The 15,302-nt window shown below is 39.3% G+C and overlaps 1 protein-coding gene across 17 annotated transcripts in view; it reads left to right on the top strand.

Annotated features, from left to right (window-relative positions):
- The window catches only part of CELF4 (CUGBP Elav-like family member 4), a 712,336-nt gene that overhangs the window by 89,147 nt on the left and 607,887 nt on the right, over positions 1 to 15,302 (top strand). For all 17 annotated transcript variants that reach the window (XR_010443151.1, XM_064736702.1, XM_064736693.1 and 14 more), the window contains exon 2: positions 1,951 to 2,033. Coding sequence is in view for 16 of the 17 variants with exons in the window: in XM_064736702.1 (XP_064592772.1) it covers positions 1,951 to 2,033 (83 nt within the window). In the remaining variant the exon portion in view is untranslated. The remainder of the gene's footprint in view (positions 1 to 1,950; positions 2,034 to 15,302) is intronic.

The following is a 15,302-nucleotide window of genomic DNA, read 5'->3' on the forward strand; positions in this document are numbered from 1 at the left end:
ACCCTGAACTGTCATCGTGGCAATCACAATGAGGAGAAAAATATAGCTATCATTATGAGAGCTTTACACTGCATAGTTTATCTCTATAACAGTGTGCTATGATGTGCCTAATTAGACTGTATCAGCTGCTCCGCTGCTAAAGGGAGACTTTCTTATTGTATCTAGTAAACAGAGAGCTCTCAGCCTGTGATTTAGCACTGAAATTAAATTTAAGCATAGTTTCCCATTTGATTATCAGGCTATGGGTGACTTTTAAGGATCCTTTCCAATCCATTATTTCTGCTAGCTGTAAACACTTTGCCACAGTTTCTTCCTCTTCTTTGGTGGATACAGACTGAAAACTCATCCATTTAAAGTTCGAGAGGGGAACAAATCAAAATAATTCCAAGTATGCAAACTTTTGATGATGTTCAGTCTCCTTTTTTGACTGTTACCTTCTGCATCTGAATCTCAGTTATTGAGACATAATAAATGTGATTGGTTGGAATAAACAGAAAGTAAGAAGACCCCCAGAAACTAATACAGGATAAGAAATAGTGAAAAAATAGTTCCTTTTCTTCTTTTTCATGCCATATCATAGCTTCATTGCGAGAGGAGTACAGTGACTTCCACAGGAAAATCTCTGATAAAAAAATGTAAATTTATAGAAAAAAATACTATTTTCTTTAATATACTAATCTATCAAAAGCATGTAAAACTGTGTATTTCTTCAGTGATACTCTCTAAGGAAAAAAATTGGAAAAAAGTGAGCATTGCATGGACAAAATGCTCAAAGTGGCAATCAAAGCTGAAAAGAAGTTTACAGTCTACTGTTTAGTCATCTGTTAAGTACTTTATCCATTCTTGGGGAAAAGGTGGGTGGGTGAAAATGAAGTTGTGGGACCTGTTTGTTTCTTTGGTAGTCTCTCCATAATTGTGTTCCTCTAGAAGAACATTCTCAGTTTGAGGGACATGCTGCCTGAACCTTGAAAGTTGTGATACCTCCATTTCAAGGAGCTGGAGACATTCTGTAGTAATTTCAGAGAAAATGTCTTCTGCATAACAAGCATATTTTTTTGCTGCAGGAACTGGCAGGTTTTCAGTATACTGCAGTAAGAAGAAATAATTTGATCACATCAGACACACAAATGGAGTAAGATATTGCAACATTTTTACCAGAAGGGAAGCATAGAGGTGGGGAAGGAAAACACAGCAGGGCTCTGCTTTGACAGGGCTTTAGGCTTTGTAGTTGATAAGTTAATCTTTGGAAAAATCAAAGATGTAACCCATCAGTGTATCTCTGAAGTTCAAGTGATCTGTGGGTCAGGGATGTTTTGTAGTGATTGCTTGGGCTTTGGCATGTTTGTGTTTACAACTGGAAGCCAGTGAGAACTTGTGGCAGCCAGTGCAGGGAGGTGGATTTCTGGTGTGATGCAAAAAGAGCAATGAGTTTTTGGTGCAGGTCAGGCTAAACAACAGAAATTTTCCTCTGCAGTAGGAAGCTCCAAGTCCTTGCATGTCCTTTGCTTAAAGTACCTGGTAGGAAAGAAAGGCGTGAGACCCTTCAGCATGTGGCAGCAAGGGGATTGTTTCCCAGTGCTGCTGCTGGAGCAGGAGTGGGATCCCATGCCCCACCTTGCAATCCTGTGGAACCTTTGAGATCCCTAATCCTGTGCAGCCTAAAATTGTGCACCTAAAATTGTGCAGCCTTCTGTAGCTGAAACATAAGCATGTCTTGAAGGAAAAATAAGCACTCACAGGTACACTGTTGTTCACTGTCCACCAGGGTTCAGAGGAAGCTATGATAGCTTCATTTCTTGACTTTTACTACTGACACACTAAGGAGAGAATTTTATGATTGATTTACTGGGAATGGGATGATGACAGGAAAGTGGTTTGCTCTATGTCTCAATTTCAGAAGGATCTTCTCTGAAATAGTGCTCTTACAGAGGTTTTTCTTGTTCTTTGCAGGCTGTGCCTTCCTAACATACTGCGAAAGGGAGTCTGCTCTAAAGGCCCAGAGCGCACTGCATGAACAGAAGACACTGCCGGGGGTGAGTCCAGACTGATAACATTTCCTTTTTTTTTTCCTCTTTTCTTTTAAATCTAAAAAATGGGTTACATGGTGTTCTCCTCTCAGATTTGGAAGCAGAAAGTCTCTGTTTGTTTGTATGATTCACTATTTGCATTGTGCTAATAAAACCAAGATACCACCAACCCACCCAAATGGTTCCCATGCACAAAACTAAAAGCTTTTTGCCCTTACTGGGAGTCAGGAAAACAGAAATCAACTGGTTATGGACTGGATTCTGCCAGCCTAACTCAGCTGAGGAGCTGCTTTAGGATTCTGACCACTGCAGAATGTTAGTGGTCCTCACCAGGCGCTTCCTCTCACTACTTCTCTTCTCTGAAGCAAGGTTTGGCAGCAAGAAATCAAGAAACAGATCACATTATTGAGTTATCACGGAATGAAAACATATTCCTGATGACAAAGTGGTTTGACTCAGTTACTTTAGTATTCAAGCAGCTGTAGCAGATTGGAAAGGCGGTGAGACAAGGAGAAAAGAGAGAGAGAGGAAAGACGCACACGAGATAATGAGGAAAATTATTCACATGAGCAAGATCTAAGGTTCAGACAACACAAGCAGAACTAAAAATAGAATCAGCATTATGTGGGGAAGACCTGCCCTGCTGGGATGGGTTTCTAGTTAAGTGGTTAGCTGGGGGAGGGAGAGACTATTTAGATTCAGCCAGAGTGCGTGGATTGGGAGCAGCCAAGTGCTCCCGCAGCTGGAATGAAACTGGTTTCACAAAAACCAGGAGCCAGTGACCACATAACTAAGAGTGGGCTTCTGAGGGCTCCAGGCTGCATCTAAACTGAGAGGAAATCTATCCAAAAGTCTGTCTTTATTAGCTGGTGCTGAATGACTGATTGCTGTGTAGCTATAACCTACCTTTCCACCAGACCTAAGACACATCCCTTGCTCTGTGTTCTGAGGAAAGTGTTGATTCTGCTCTGCTTGTTTCCATCATCCTGGGTCTATTTACCTATCTCTAAACCACCTTGCCAGTATGGAGATGCCCACGCACTTGTTCATCTACATCTATCTTTGCTTAAAAGGCCATACCTTATGCAAATATATACATACTTCATTGCCTAAAAATATTTCTGTCAGCTGACAACTCCCTCTGATTTTTTTTTTTCTAGAAACTCCTTAGCAGCAGATTGAAAGTAACTTCAGTCTTGGGAGGGGATCTCAGTTTTTCTTCCTCCTCCCCCTTCCAATATTTTCTTTTTGCTTCTCTCTTTCCTGAATGATAAAACTGGATAGGAAAAAAAAAAAAAAAGAGAGAGAATATGTTGAATAGGGATGTTTCAGGTAACATTTTAACTGAAATTTTCTGAAATATGCTTGAAATAAAATACATATTTATCTATACTAGAGATGTGATGAATAGAGTGTTGTGTATTTAAAAAAGAATAATTGAAATTTCAGATTTTCCACTGAGACTCCTTGTACTTCTTATTGGGAGGAGGTCATCCACTTGTAAATGGAAATCTATCTTCTCTATGAGTTTAAAATCTTATCCTAAAATTGTATGATGATAATATCTTCAAGAACACAGTGGGTCAGTGAGATTGAGGACTCAGGTGTTGGAGAGGGAGGGCAAGTGATGATTTAGAATTTTTTTTTTCCTAAGTTCCTTATATGTTCACCATTCTAATTCTCAATCTCTGTGTTAGAGACTTCAAATCACAAAAGTCTTAAAGTCAAAACTGTTTTCTTGGACAGTGGTAGAATTCAACCAGCTTTTGCATTAGGATTGAGACTTACTTCAAAGTCTGCACCAACTAATTCTAGACTACAGGGAAACAATTTCTTCCTTGGTTTGTGCAATTTCTCTTACATATATTCCATACTGGCCACACTGCCTCTAGGAGGCATTTTTTTTTTTTAATTTCCTTACACACTTTCAGGAGACACATCAGGATCTCATTGAGCTGAGAGCAGTGAATCCTCTGCCTAAAAGAGCAACCAGGTTTCTTAGAGTTCTGAACACTGATTTTCCCATCCCTTTCATTTCCAGTTCTATTTGTCTCAGGATAAAGGTTTGCTTTCCACCAGCAAACCCTCTTCATGCAGCTTTCTGCCAAGTTTCTGAACTCATCCTCTGAATGATGTCACTGTAGTTTATTTAAGGAAACCAGTCTTGTCTCTTGATAAAGTATCATGCCTGGATACTGTTTTATGGTTCCTATCTGAGTAGCAGAGAATTATTTATGACTTACCTGACTGTTCTTGATAACATGCACCAAAAATATCAACCATAGTTCATCACCATAAAATAAGAGGCACTTTTAGGGTCAGGGGTCTAAGTCCTTATTCACATAAGTTCAAAATGAGATGCATATAACATCTTCTCTTGACACTCCACTGTCTGTGACATAAACAGCTCGACCGAGGAGGCATCAAAAACAATTAATAGGCATGGTATAGGAAAAAATAAATAGTACTAGACTAAGCCATTCTTTCCCATTCCGCAGTAAACTGCACACTTTCCTGCTCTTGCAATATTGCTGCTTGTATTCTTTGCATTGTAAAACACAGAACTGAGTAATTTTTAATAATATGCACATGAATGGTAATGTATGGAAATCGTGAGGCATGAGGAGGTTTTGTCCAGATTCAGATGCCTTGCCTCTTAGCTATGTATCACTTTGTTTTTAGTGGAGTGGCTACATGCACATATTTTACAGTAATTACTTTGTGGATGTGCTTTGTACAATGACAGAAATATGTTTCACATATTTCTATGTTATATGTAGGACATAAACTCATCTTGTGGAATAATCAAAAGACTTCCAAGCAGGTATGTGTTGATTAATAAAGTCTTTATGGCACTTTGTTTTTGGGTGGGAAGGAAACATGATACATATTTTGAAGCAACTGGATTGGAATGTAAAACAGAAGACTATCATTTGAATCTTCTTCATCTGAATGAGTAAATTAGGCTCATTTGGAGAGTTTGAAATTGTTTTGCCTAAAATGGAAGGTTAATGTGGCACAGTGTGTAAAGAGCACTTTGTGATTGTCGGACAATTCAAATTCTAGTGTTTACTTGTGATTGTTTATTTTACATATAATAGAGTGGCTGGATGATGAAGTATATTAGTTCTTTAATAATTTATAGAAATGCTTTGATGTTGCAGTAATTACATTAAAGGTCACATATCAAAGGTAATTTGGTTGAGCAGCTGTGATGGTTTCTCAGAAGCAATCAATATTGCTGTCCATGGCGCTGATTTCACCAAGGGGACTGCCAGATTAAAGGAGGCTTATTACCAGACAGACAGACACGGGGGAAATCAAGAACAGATTGGAGAGATGCACTATTCTTTTTCCTCACCTATAATTAACACTGTTCACCATAATCTGTGCTAATCCTTCATAGTGGGAAACCACCTTTTTTTTTTTTTTTAAACTCACATTATAAAAAGCAAATTAAGGCAAGGGGGAGTAATTTGGGGGAGCAGAAGAAAGAAATTAGAGAAAGTAAAAGTTGGCTCACCCCTGGGATTTCTGGTGCTGATATATCCCACAATGATAAAATGCAATATCAAACCACAGGCCATGGTCCTGAGGAAAGCCAGGGGGGTAAAATGATCTAGACAATGACAGTGCAACGTATGGGAGAATTATATCTGCCTGCAGATTTTGTATAATATTATCTATTTGCCCCACAAAGCTCCACAGGAAATGAAATCGGGGAAATAAAATTATGTTTTAAGTGTAGTCATTTTGATTACAAATTATAGTGAAGCGAACTTTTTCTCCCCTTTCTTTTTTCTTTCTCAAGTGAATGGCAGAGGATAATGCTGAGAAATGTAATTACGCTATCAAGATCTACTTTTATTTATAGCACAAATAAACTGAGCTCTTGTATGATAAGCACAGCAGCATTTTTCTTCCCCTAGTTCTTTGTGGCTCTCTCAGGCAAGGGGAGAGAACAGTCCATGTACACTTGGTTGGAGGCACTGTCTCTTTGCATAATGTTAAAACCTTCCTGTAAGACTTGCAAAGAATAACTATGAAATTAAGTATGTACGAAACTGTTAACCTCAGCAATCTGCAGGGCTTGTTCAGTCTGGGAAATAGGCTGGGTTTTCTTACTGCATCTATTCCTCTTGAAAGAGACAGTGGTACTACTGGTATGCTAAATTTCTCAGTGCGAAACATAATTAGTTTTCTCCCTAACTGTTCTGATATTCTTTGTCTCCTCTTGCCATCTAGAAAAAATGCATTCTGTTTTATTCATCATATGCAAAAATATGCCTCTTTAACTCTGGAAGACAGGTGAGCTCATAAAACTCATAGTAAACCCATTTTTTAAAGAAACAAAAACTCTCCATCTAATTTTAGGTGCCCACAGTTTAGGGGTTTTTTTGTTTATTTTTGTTTTTTGGGTTTTTGTTTCTTTGTTTTGTTTTGTTGGGGGGTTTTTGTTTGTTTGTTTGTTTTCATAAAAAAGGTTTTTCCAACATTACTGGTCATGCCTGACTTAAATTTTTATGTGAGGAAAGACACCTGAACATAGGGGAGAGGAGTTTTGTTGGGGGTTTTTGTTTTTTGGTTATTTGTTTGTTTTAATAAAAAAGGTTTTTCCAACATTACTGGTCTTACCTGACTTAAATTTTTATGAGAGGAAAGACACCTGAATATAGAGGGGAGGGCGGGGGGTACCCTGTAAGGTCTGGCCTCTCTTAAATCCATGTCATAAGGCTTAAATGAGACATAAGTATCATGTAGGCTTCAGAAGTCCTGCACGTATAGCATGGATTTCACTGTTTAAGCAGGTCTTGAAATCTTACTGTCTTATTGTTATTTTTTTTTTTTTAACGTTTCAAAGCTTTTTCCAAAAGCTTGTTAGAAAACCATTAAACCACATATCACCCTGCATGCTGTGTTGTGCCAAAAATGGTATTATATTCCCACAACTTCCCATTTCAAAAGTTTTTCTCTACTGATGTAAATTGCAATTTGGTCAGCAGTGGTAGGCTGGATGGGTTCCATTGATTAAAGTAGCCTGCTGAACACACAGCTTGCTCACCATGCCCTTTAGATTTTGAAAGAAAACACATTTAATTGTTCCCTTGGGAGAAACATGTCTGTTTTCTGAAGTTAAAAATGAAGATGAAAAGGAATAAAACCAGATTTGAGGTAAGAGACTTGGGGAAAAAAAAAAAATGAAAAGAGAGAAAAAAAAAAGCCAAAAAACAACAAAAATCCAATCCTTCAGAAATTCTCCAGAAATTCTCCCTTTAAGATTTTTGGATGTCAATGTCATGCTTAAAGTGATATTTATTTTTTTACCCCTTGTTTCCTCCTTCTGAGTGACCAGGCAGAAAAAGTCCTTTTGGACCTTGCTTTGGATAAAGCAGGGCAGAGGAAGAGGAAGCTATAGGCACTTTCCATTTGCTAAAAACCCCTGTAGTTTGACAGTGCTGCTCTGTTCACCAGATGAGATGAAACACCTGGGTCCTATCTGCTTGGTAAACATTAAAGTTCCATTTCACTAGTTAAAGATTGGCTTCTGTATCCCTACAAGGCAGCCTCTAGAATACAAAGTAAACTCTCTCCCTGCTACCCAGTCCAAAGAGCTTTGCAGAGAAAGAGCACAGTGCCAGCATCCTGACAGAGCCAGTGTGTTGGATGCACACTGTTATCTCAGCTGAGACTGGTGTATTCATCACCTTTGTGGTGGCTAACCACACTCAGCCTGAGATGCAAAATGGGAAAAAGGCTTCCCAATTGTGTCTGAGATTTGGTGGCAATTGAAAAATGATGTGCAAAAAAGAAAAAAAAAAAAATTATAAAGGTAGCATTGTCTTGTCTTTTTATTTTGACACCTTTTGGATCTCAGAGGATGATTTTCAAGTTATTCAACAAAAGCTTTTGCTGGACCTTCATTTGCTTTATGTGTTATTCAATGACAACTTTTCTCTCTGACGTGTCTGCCATAGGAGGATCAATCTAATTTTATGTACAACTGTAAAGATGAATGATAAGTAGAAAGGATTCAGGCAAGTACAAGCTGAATAAATTATAAAGGGCAAATGATGACAGGACTGGGGGTCCCAAGAGACAGTGATATGATAACAGAAACTAAAGACGAATTTATGATGGATGTAGTTAGCATGTACTGAGGCTGTTAATTCTTCAGGGTAGTTTTACAACTTCTTGTGATTGGAGCAATCAAAGTATTTCATTTTAAAGAGATGCTGTATATTTTCACTTGTCTGTTCTGCATATTTGTATGTATGTCCTCATTTACATGCATAGCAGTAAACTCCCATAGGCTAGTCAGGCTTACCTCCCATCAAAGGACCCCTATTCTCCAAACCATAATGCCACTGTTTATGCATAAATAAATAGATAATGTGCAACAATTTGAGGGCAAAGCTGGATATCAGGGAAAAAAAAAAGTTTCCATTTTCATAGAACACAGCGAGCAAATTTCTTTAGACCCTGCAAGTAGCTGAGCACCTCCAGCTACCTTCAAAGACAAGCTTGGAGATTGAGTCAGCTCACAGATCCCTGATGAAAAATTATGTATAACAAGTTTCAGGTAGGTCAAATTTTGGGCTAAAGCTGCTGTAAGAGCAGCTGATGCAGCATCATAAAGTTAGAAGCAAATCTGATCTCAGAGTAGTTCTTGATTGCATTTCATTCATACTCTTATTTCTAACTCTTGTTCCTTATTATTAAGGATATTTGCATGAAAATGATCTTTTTTCCTTCCTCTGAAGGGTTGTCTCTTGTCTGTGAGTAATGCTTACTCTGGCCTACATTTGTGAATATCATGGGCTGGATTCTGACTTCATTTACACAAGTGTAAATCAGCAATGATCTGATTGAGGTCAAGGGATTTATATGGCGTAGGAAAGAGCAGACTCAGCTATATTTGTCACTGCTGAAATGATGTCATCGTGAAAAGTACCGTAGCTCTAAATGGGGAAACATATTTTTACCAAGAATCTTTGCATGCGAATGCATGATCTCACAAAACACTGAGCATCCCTGACACCTGCTGGGCCCTTCAACAGCTCCCACAGCCCGCTTGCTACAGAGAGGTCCCAGCCCCAAACTGTAAGAATTAAGGATAGTTGATGTCTTGGTGTTTCAACAGTGTTAAGTATTAGATACTAATGAACCCTAAGAGTTTGGATTGCCAGTTGCATCACCCTGCTGATTTGGCAGTGATGGGATGCACCCGGGAATAGCTTGCAAGCAGTAAACCTTCCTTCCTCATGCCACATTGCCAGCCACAGAGAAACAGAGGAAGAGGACAGGCACCCTTTACCTTTTCATTTTTTCAGCCATAGTGTGAGATATTACCCAGCCCAGGAGTCATTGTTCGTAGGCTAACCTTCTCATAAACACCCACTTCCCATATCTGCACTACAAACTCTGTGCTGCTTGTCATCTGCAATGCCACTCCAAGTTTCTAGTAAAGCACTTAGTACAAGATCCAGCATAATTATGCGATTTGGATTTCTTCCTGGGGAGATATGCCCACCTATACTATAGCTTTACAAGCTGTACCAGTCATAGCCCATGCTGGTGTGAGCATTGTCTGTTTGATGTTTTTCATGCAGTGTATACATCCCTTAAAATCCTTCAGATACTCAGTTACAATACAATAATTCCTTTTTTTTTTGTTTTTAATTCAAAGGCTGAAGACCACGCACAAGAATGATGAATCAGATGTGTATCTCTGCCACTAAAATATTTATCTTTGAAACACACAGACCTGTGTCTTGATCTAATTTAATTTAAATAGTCTATGTAATAGCAATGAAAACACGAAAACATGGACTTGAATGCTGTGGAGTAACTGCATTCCATTACTGTAATTCCTGGTGGGCACCTCTACAGTAAGGACTTGAATCTTTCCTGAAACATTATTTCTGGTAGTGCTACTTATGCTATGTAGGTTAAGAACATCTATGCTTGCTGAAAACATTTCAGTTGCAGAGTAGACAGCCTGCCAGCCTTACCATGTGAAATCCATCCACTGGCTGCAGATCCCTTAAAAAATAAGCCGTGTTCCCTACGTTAAATAATCTAAGAGCATGATTTGTGCATTAAACTTGAAACTGTTCTTTAGGTCAAGGAATACCTTTTAAAGAACTCTCTGAGCTGGAATGCTTTTGGGAGTGGCAGGAACTGTCCCATCTCTCCTCTCACGGGTAACTTCTGATAGGACTTGACGTGATGTAACCCATTTAGCTGCCGTGTTTCCCTTCTGCTGCGCTTTGTCTCCGGCAGGGAGAAAGTGCTGGGGAGTGACTGACCATGAGATTGCACTATCAGCTGAGGCGAGCAGGTATCCGAAGGGATTTTGCTCTTTTGAGTAAGCTGCAGTGAGAGACCCACAGTGGCCCTGCATGTATGAGCCGCTGCACTTGGCAGGCTCCCAGCAATGTCAAATCTCTCTGATTAGTTTCTGTAAGTACAAGGACAAAATTAAGCCTAACCTATTTTTCAAAGAAGAAATGTGCATTTCCCATTTTTCTCTTTAATGGGAACTTCTTCTATCTTGTGTCCCATACCTTTTTTTCCCCCCTCCCCTTCCCACCATGCCACTCCTTTAAAAAAAAAAAAAATTTTGTTAAAATACAATTTCTTGTAAAAACATGCATTCAAATTTCTTTGATTTCTGTAACGTATTTTGACCTTGATATGCATTCATTTTCTGCACCAAATGAATCTTCTAGTGCTAGAATGAAGTTGTTCTTTTACTTTCCCCTTAGGTATGGTATACTACAATCCTAAAATCCTCTGTTTCTTTCTAGTGCATATTTTCTTTGACATGTTGCAAAAAATGAGTGTTTTGATCACTGGCTTTGTAGGCAGGTTTTGGCAGAGCAAGTTCTGTCCAGCTATAACTAATCCATTCCAAGCTCAGGTTGTTCCTTTAAACAGATGGAGAAAATTTATTTTTCTCTTGTTCTTAGAATGGCTCAGTAATTTCTATGCTACTATATTGACTTTGCACGGTAAATATGTAACTGATAAGACATGCTGGCGTGAGTTTCTGATTTCATTTACAGCTTTGATCAGTGGAAGAGCACTTTGTTTTCAAGGTGGTAAAACTGGAATCAGTTTTTCTTGGTCTTTTTATTTATGGCTAGCTTACTGTAGAGATCTTCCTTGGTAAACATTCGAGGTGCTGCTTCTGTCTTTTAAGCTGTTTTGTAGTGTCCTTTCCCAAGGAAGTCACGCTAATGTCTGCTGTCTGGCCAAGCATCATTTTCTCCTTTTCTCCTCCATCCCGTCTCACCCTGCACGTCTGTCCTTGCCATCTCTTATCTCCTTTGTAGATTTGCTGGAAACATTACCCTGCATTCCCGTAATGCCTGCTTGGTGAAATGAGTTGAGATTACAGCTGCTGAGGAGGAACACCGTGCTTCCCAACTACATCTGCCTGGGAGAGCACGTATTTCCTCCAGACAAAGGGAGAGCCTCAGCTTACTAAACATTTCCACACATTTGTGATGCCACATGTATATAGACTGCAGAGTTGGCTTGTCCTAAACCTCGTGTCTCTTGAAATTACAGTGTGTATGAGCTTTCCAGTGCACACTCATGCTGCCCAAGAGAACAAGACACCCAGGAGAGGGTTGCACATGTTGTGCTCTCTTGTCTGTTCTTCCTCAGAGCAACCAGGGATTGATTTCTCTGCCTGTGTTTATCCTGTACAGGCCAAAGGAGCGGCATGTACAGAGGGTGAGCCTTTCTAACCTTTCAGGGTACCTGTTCTGTTGGTAGCAGCCTGCTGCTCCCGCCTTGTTGTTTTTTCTGCCACCGCATCCTCACATTGCTCGCCGTGACTCACGCTTTCACCTGGGAGAGGAGAGGCTGAGACACTCCTGGGCAAGCTGGGCATGTGTTGCTAGCATTCAACAAGCACAGAGCTTCTGAGGGGAGCCTGAGAAAATGCTGATATTTCAGGGCTTTGTATGGGTGTTTTTTTTTTTTTTTTTTTTGGAAGCTACAGTTCTACAAATGCGGATGCACTACAAAGAGTACAGATGTGACACTCTTCAAAGACAGTGTCTCATGTCCCAGTGGAGGCCCCAAATTTATGAATATTGCTGTGCATTCCTCTTTCATTTTTAGTTCAGTGAAGCCTTAAACCTTTCCCACCAGTACTCCGAATCCAACCTGCCACAGCATAACGATAATGCTTCTAAAGTGAGCCTGTCCAAACTAATTTCATTGTCCTTGTTGAGTGAAGTGCAACAATTAAGCAGACAGCACAAATGAGTCCAGATAAATCTAGTATTTACAATTATTTCAGTTTGGATAATCTAATGTGATATTCATTGTGCAGCTAAGAATTATGTTTCTCAGTGAGGAGGGGCTGTCATTCAGTACTCTTGTTGGCTGGATGTAAATTCAGAGTAACTCCATATGCTCTTGCAGAGTTTAAGTTTCTTTACATCAGTGCAGCTCAAATGAGAATCTTGTCCTCTTTCTTTAGATGCCCTATACAGCTGAGTCCCTTCAGCTGTGCTTGCACTTTAGAGATATAGCCAAGGGAGCTGGAAGGTCATTTTTTTTTCTATTTTATTTTTTTAAATTTTTTTTCCCTGGGCCAGGGTTGTGTGGTTGAACTTGCTCACTTTAGGGACTCCAGCTTTCTCTGAGCGCCTCTTCACTTTCCAGCTCTGAAACACTGACTGACAACTAGAGTTACCCTTCAGATCTGGCATTGCTGCTGGCTTTCTGAATAGAACTGCAATCAGATCTGCTCATTATGGGTGCCTCTCTTTCTTGGTATTAAACACCTTGTGTCTGTGCTCTGCCTTTCCACCAATTCCAGCTGAAAACTCACAGCAATCCTGGTTGAAAGCCAAGAGATTTATACCAGCATATCGACGTTAAAAGGCAGATTTGTGCTAGTTTCTGCTTCATTTCTTTGCAGGATACATTGCTTCTCATTCTCTCCTCCTGTTCCCCCCTCTGCTCAAACAGACCACACTGTGCTGCTGGGCAATTTTCACCAACTTAATCACATTTGGGCCCAGTGTTTTTCCTGCAGACCCTGGAGTGTGCATTGCTTAGGCCTTGGTTATTAGTTTACACAATATATGAAGCCCATTAGAAGAGGATAATCAGGGCTTGGAGAAGGCCACCTCACTCATTATCTGAGGAGGTTATGCTAAGCCTCTGTAGTTATTAATCATACTTTCCCATGCAGATAGCTGAAGATTAAGAGTCACATTTATCCTCTTTGCTCCTCATTCTTTCGCTCTGATGTGCAAACTCTTTTTATAATCGTTGTTATTATGGTTATTCATAGCCCATCCAGCCAACCAGCACTGCTCCTAAGATGTCACTTGAAGTCTTGCACCTATCTGAGGTGGCCTGATGATGCAGATCAGAGCCACTGGAGGTCTCTCCATTTGAAACTCAGAAAACATCCTTGAGAGTCCTAGAAAGTCTCTGCTAGCTGTTGTTGAATTGCAGTATCTTGTCCAGAGGCCAAGAGAATTCTGAACAGAAGCCGACACCATTACAAGAGCCAAGTTTAACAGCAGCCCTCTTGATTTCACTTGCCTTGCTTTTTAATATGAGTTCTAACCTTGAACTTTGACTAAGATGATATGCTACCTTGTGGCTTTTTGAAACCTAGCCTAATGCCCTTTTAATCGAAGTGAATGATTCTTTTTCCTTACTACATTTTTAAAGCACTTAAGTCAACTTGGATAAAATCAGAACTGTACCAAATAGACTCAACACTGTTAAACAAAAAAAAAGTTTTAAAAATTAAAGTCTTTACTCCACAACAGAATTTTTTTCCCTAGAAATATCTTCAGGTTTTCATCACTCTCTTTCCGATTCCTGTGTACACAAAACAATTCCCCAGACAAACTTGTTTAAAAGCCAAATAGTTGAAGCTTTTTCTCCAATGGATCTAGTCATGGAGTCTTTGGTTCAATAAAATTAAAATTAAAACAGCAGTTAACAACTAACACCATTCAACATTTGGAGGTTGCACAACCATCCAGTCACAGATCACATCAGTGTACAGATGCTTCTTACTTCTTGCATGCCTATTTCTTTCCTTTGTGTCCACTACCAGCTTTGCAGAAGTTTTTTTCCTGTCTCCCTTGAAGAAAACTGGTTTTCTGTGAGTGGACTTAGTTTCTGAAGCAGTGGCCATGTCAGTCACAAGCAGAAATCCAAAACTATGGAGACCATAGAATGTATCATGAAAATTTAAAATCACCTATTCATCCAGTTGTTAAAACCTGGATTTACTCTTTGAAGTGTCAGTTACCATATATGTATATTTTTCCATCCTAATATTGTTTCTCAATCTGTGAAAACAGGCAAATTTCCAGAATGAACACTTTGTAACATTTCTCCTTTGACTGAAACACATAAAACTCAAAACTCTGATTTCTCCTTAAGAAGTCTCTCTCATCCCCAAATGCTGTGTTTATATACCAGTTCTGCATATCTGGAGGAAATCAGCACTGCTGTATTGACTGAGAGGGACACTAGTCTCTGTCATCTCATGATTTGGCATCTCCTTTTTTCTCTTTTCTTTTTCTTCTTTTGTATTTTTTGTCTTCACCTAGACAGCATGCTTGATAAGGCATAAGACCTTTGCTAGGGCATTATGGGGTCTTTTTTTTGGTTGGTTGGTTTAGGGTTGGAGGAGGGGCTTGTTTGTTTGTAGAGTAGAGTTTTTGTATGGTTTCTTTTTTAAATTATTTTTAATGAAAGTATTTTCTCAAGAAAATGCCAATTCAAGACCTTTTCATTTGAGGGATCATAGTGGATTTGATCATACATTTATGTGAAGACTGAGTTTTGGATCTGATAGAAAATTCTTGCTCAAATGAAAAGGCCAGAAAAGCAGAAATCAACCCAAACAGGCAGGCATGACATTTGCTTGACATACGTAGCTTCCCTGATACAAATCCCTGCATTACCTAATTCAAACTAAAAAGTGAACAGGCACTGGCTTTTCTCTGCTCTCCCCAAATAAATTTCCTACCCCCTTGATCCTTGACTATTTGAAGATATTTGCACATATGCTTCCTTTATTTTCCCCTCCTCTCCCTCCATTTTTATAGAAATTGCGACATAATTTTCTGGAAATGTTAAGGACTTTTTTGAGTACATGAATATTTTGGTGTGGTTCGTTGAGGCACAGTACCAGACCTGGATGATTTTAAGAAGAATTTAAGGGTTTTTTAAGATGCTTTTAATGCTTTTGACATGCAGTGATGAGAGGGGACC

The sequence above is a fragment of the Zonotrichia leucophrys genome, chromosome Z, assembly GCF_028769735.1.
Source record: "Zonotrichia leucophrys gambelii isolate GWCS_2022_RI chromosome Z, RI_Zleu_2.0, whole genome shotgun sequence".
Lineage (NCBI taxonomy): Eukaryota > Metazoa > Chordata > Aves > Passeriformes > Passerellidae > Zonotrichia > Zonotrichia leucophrys.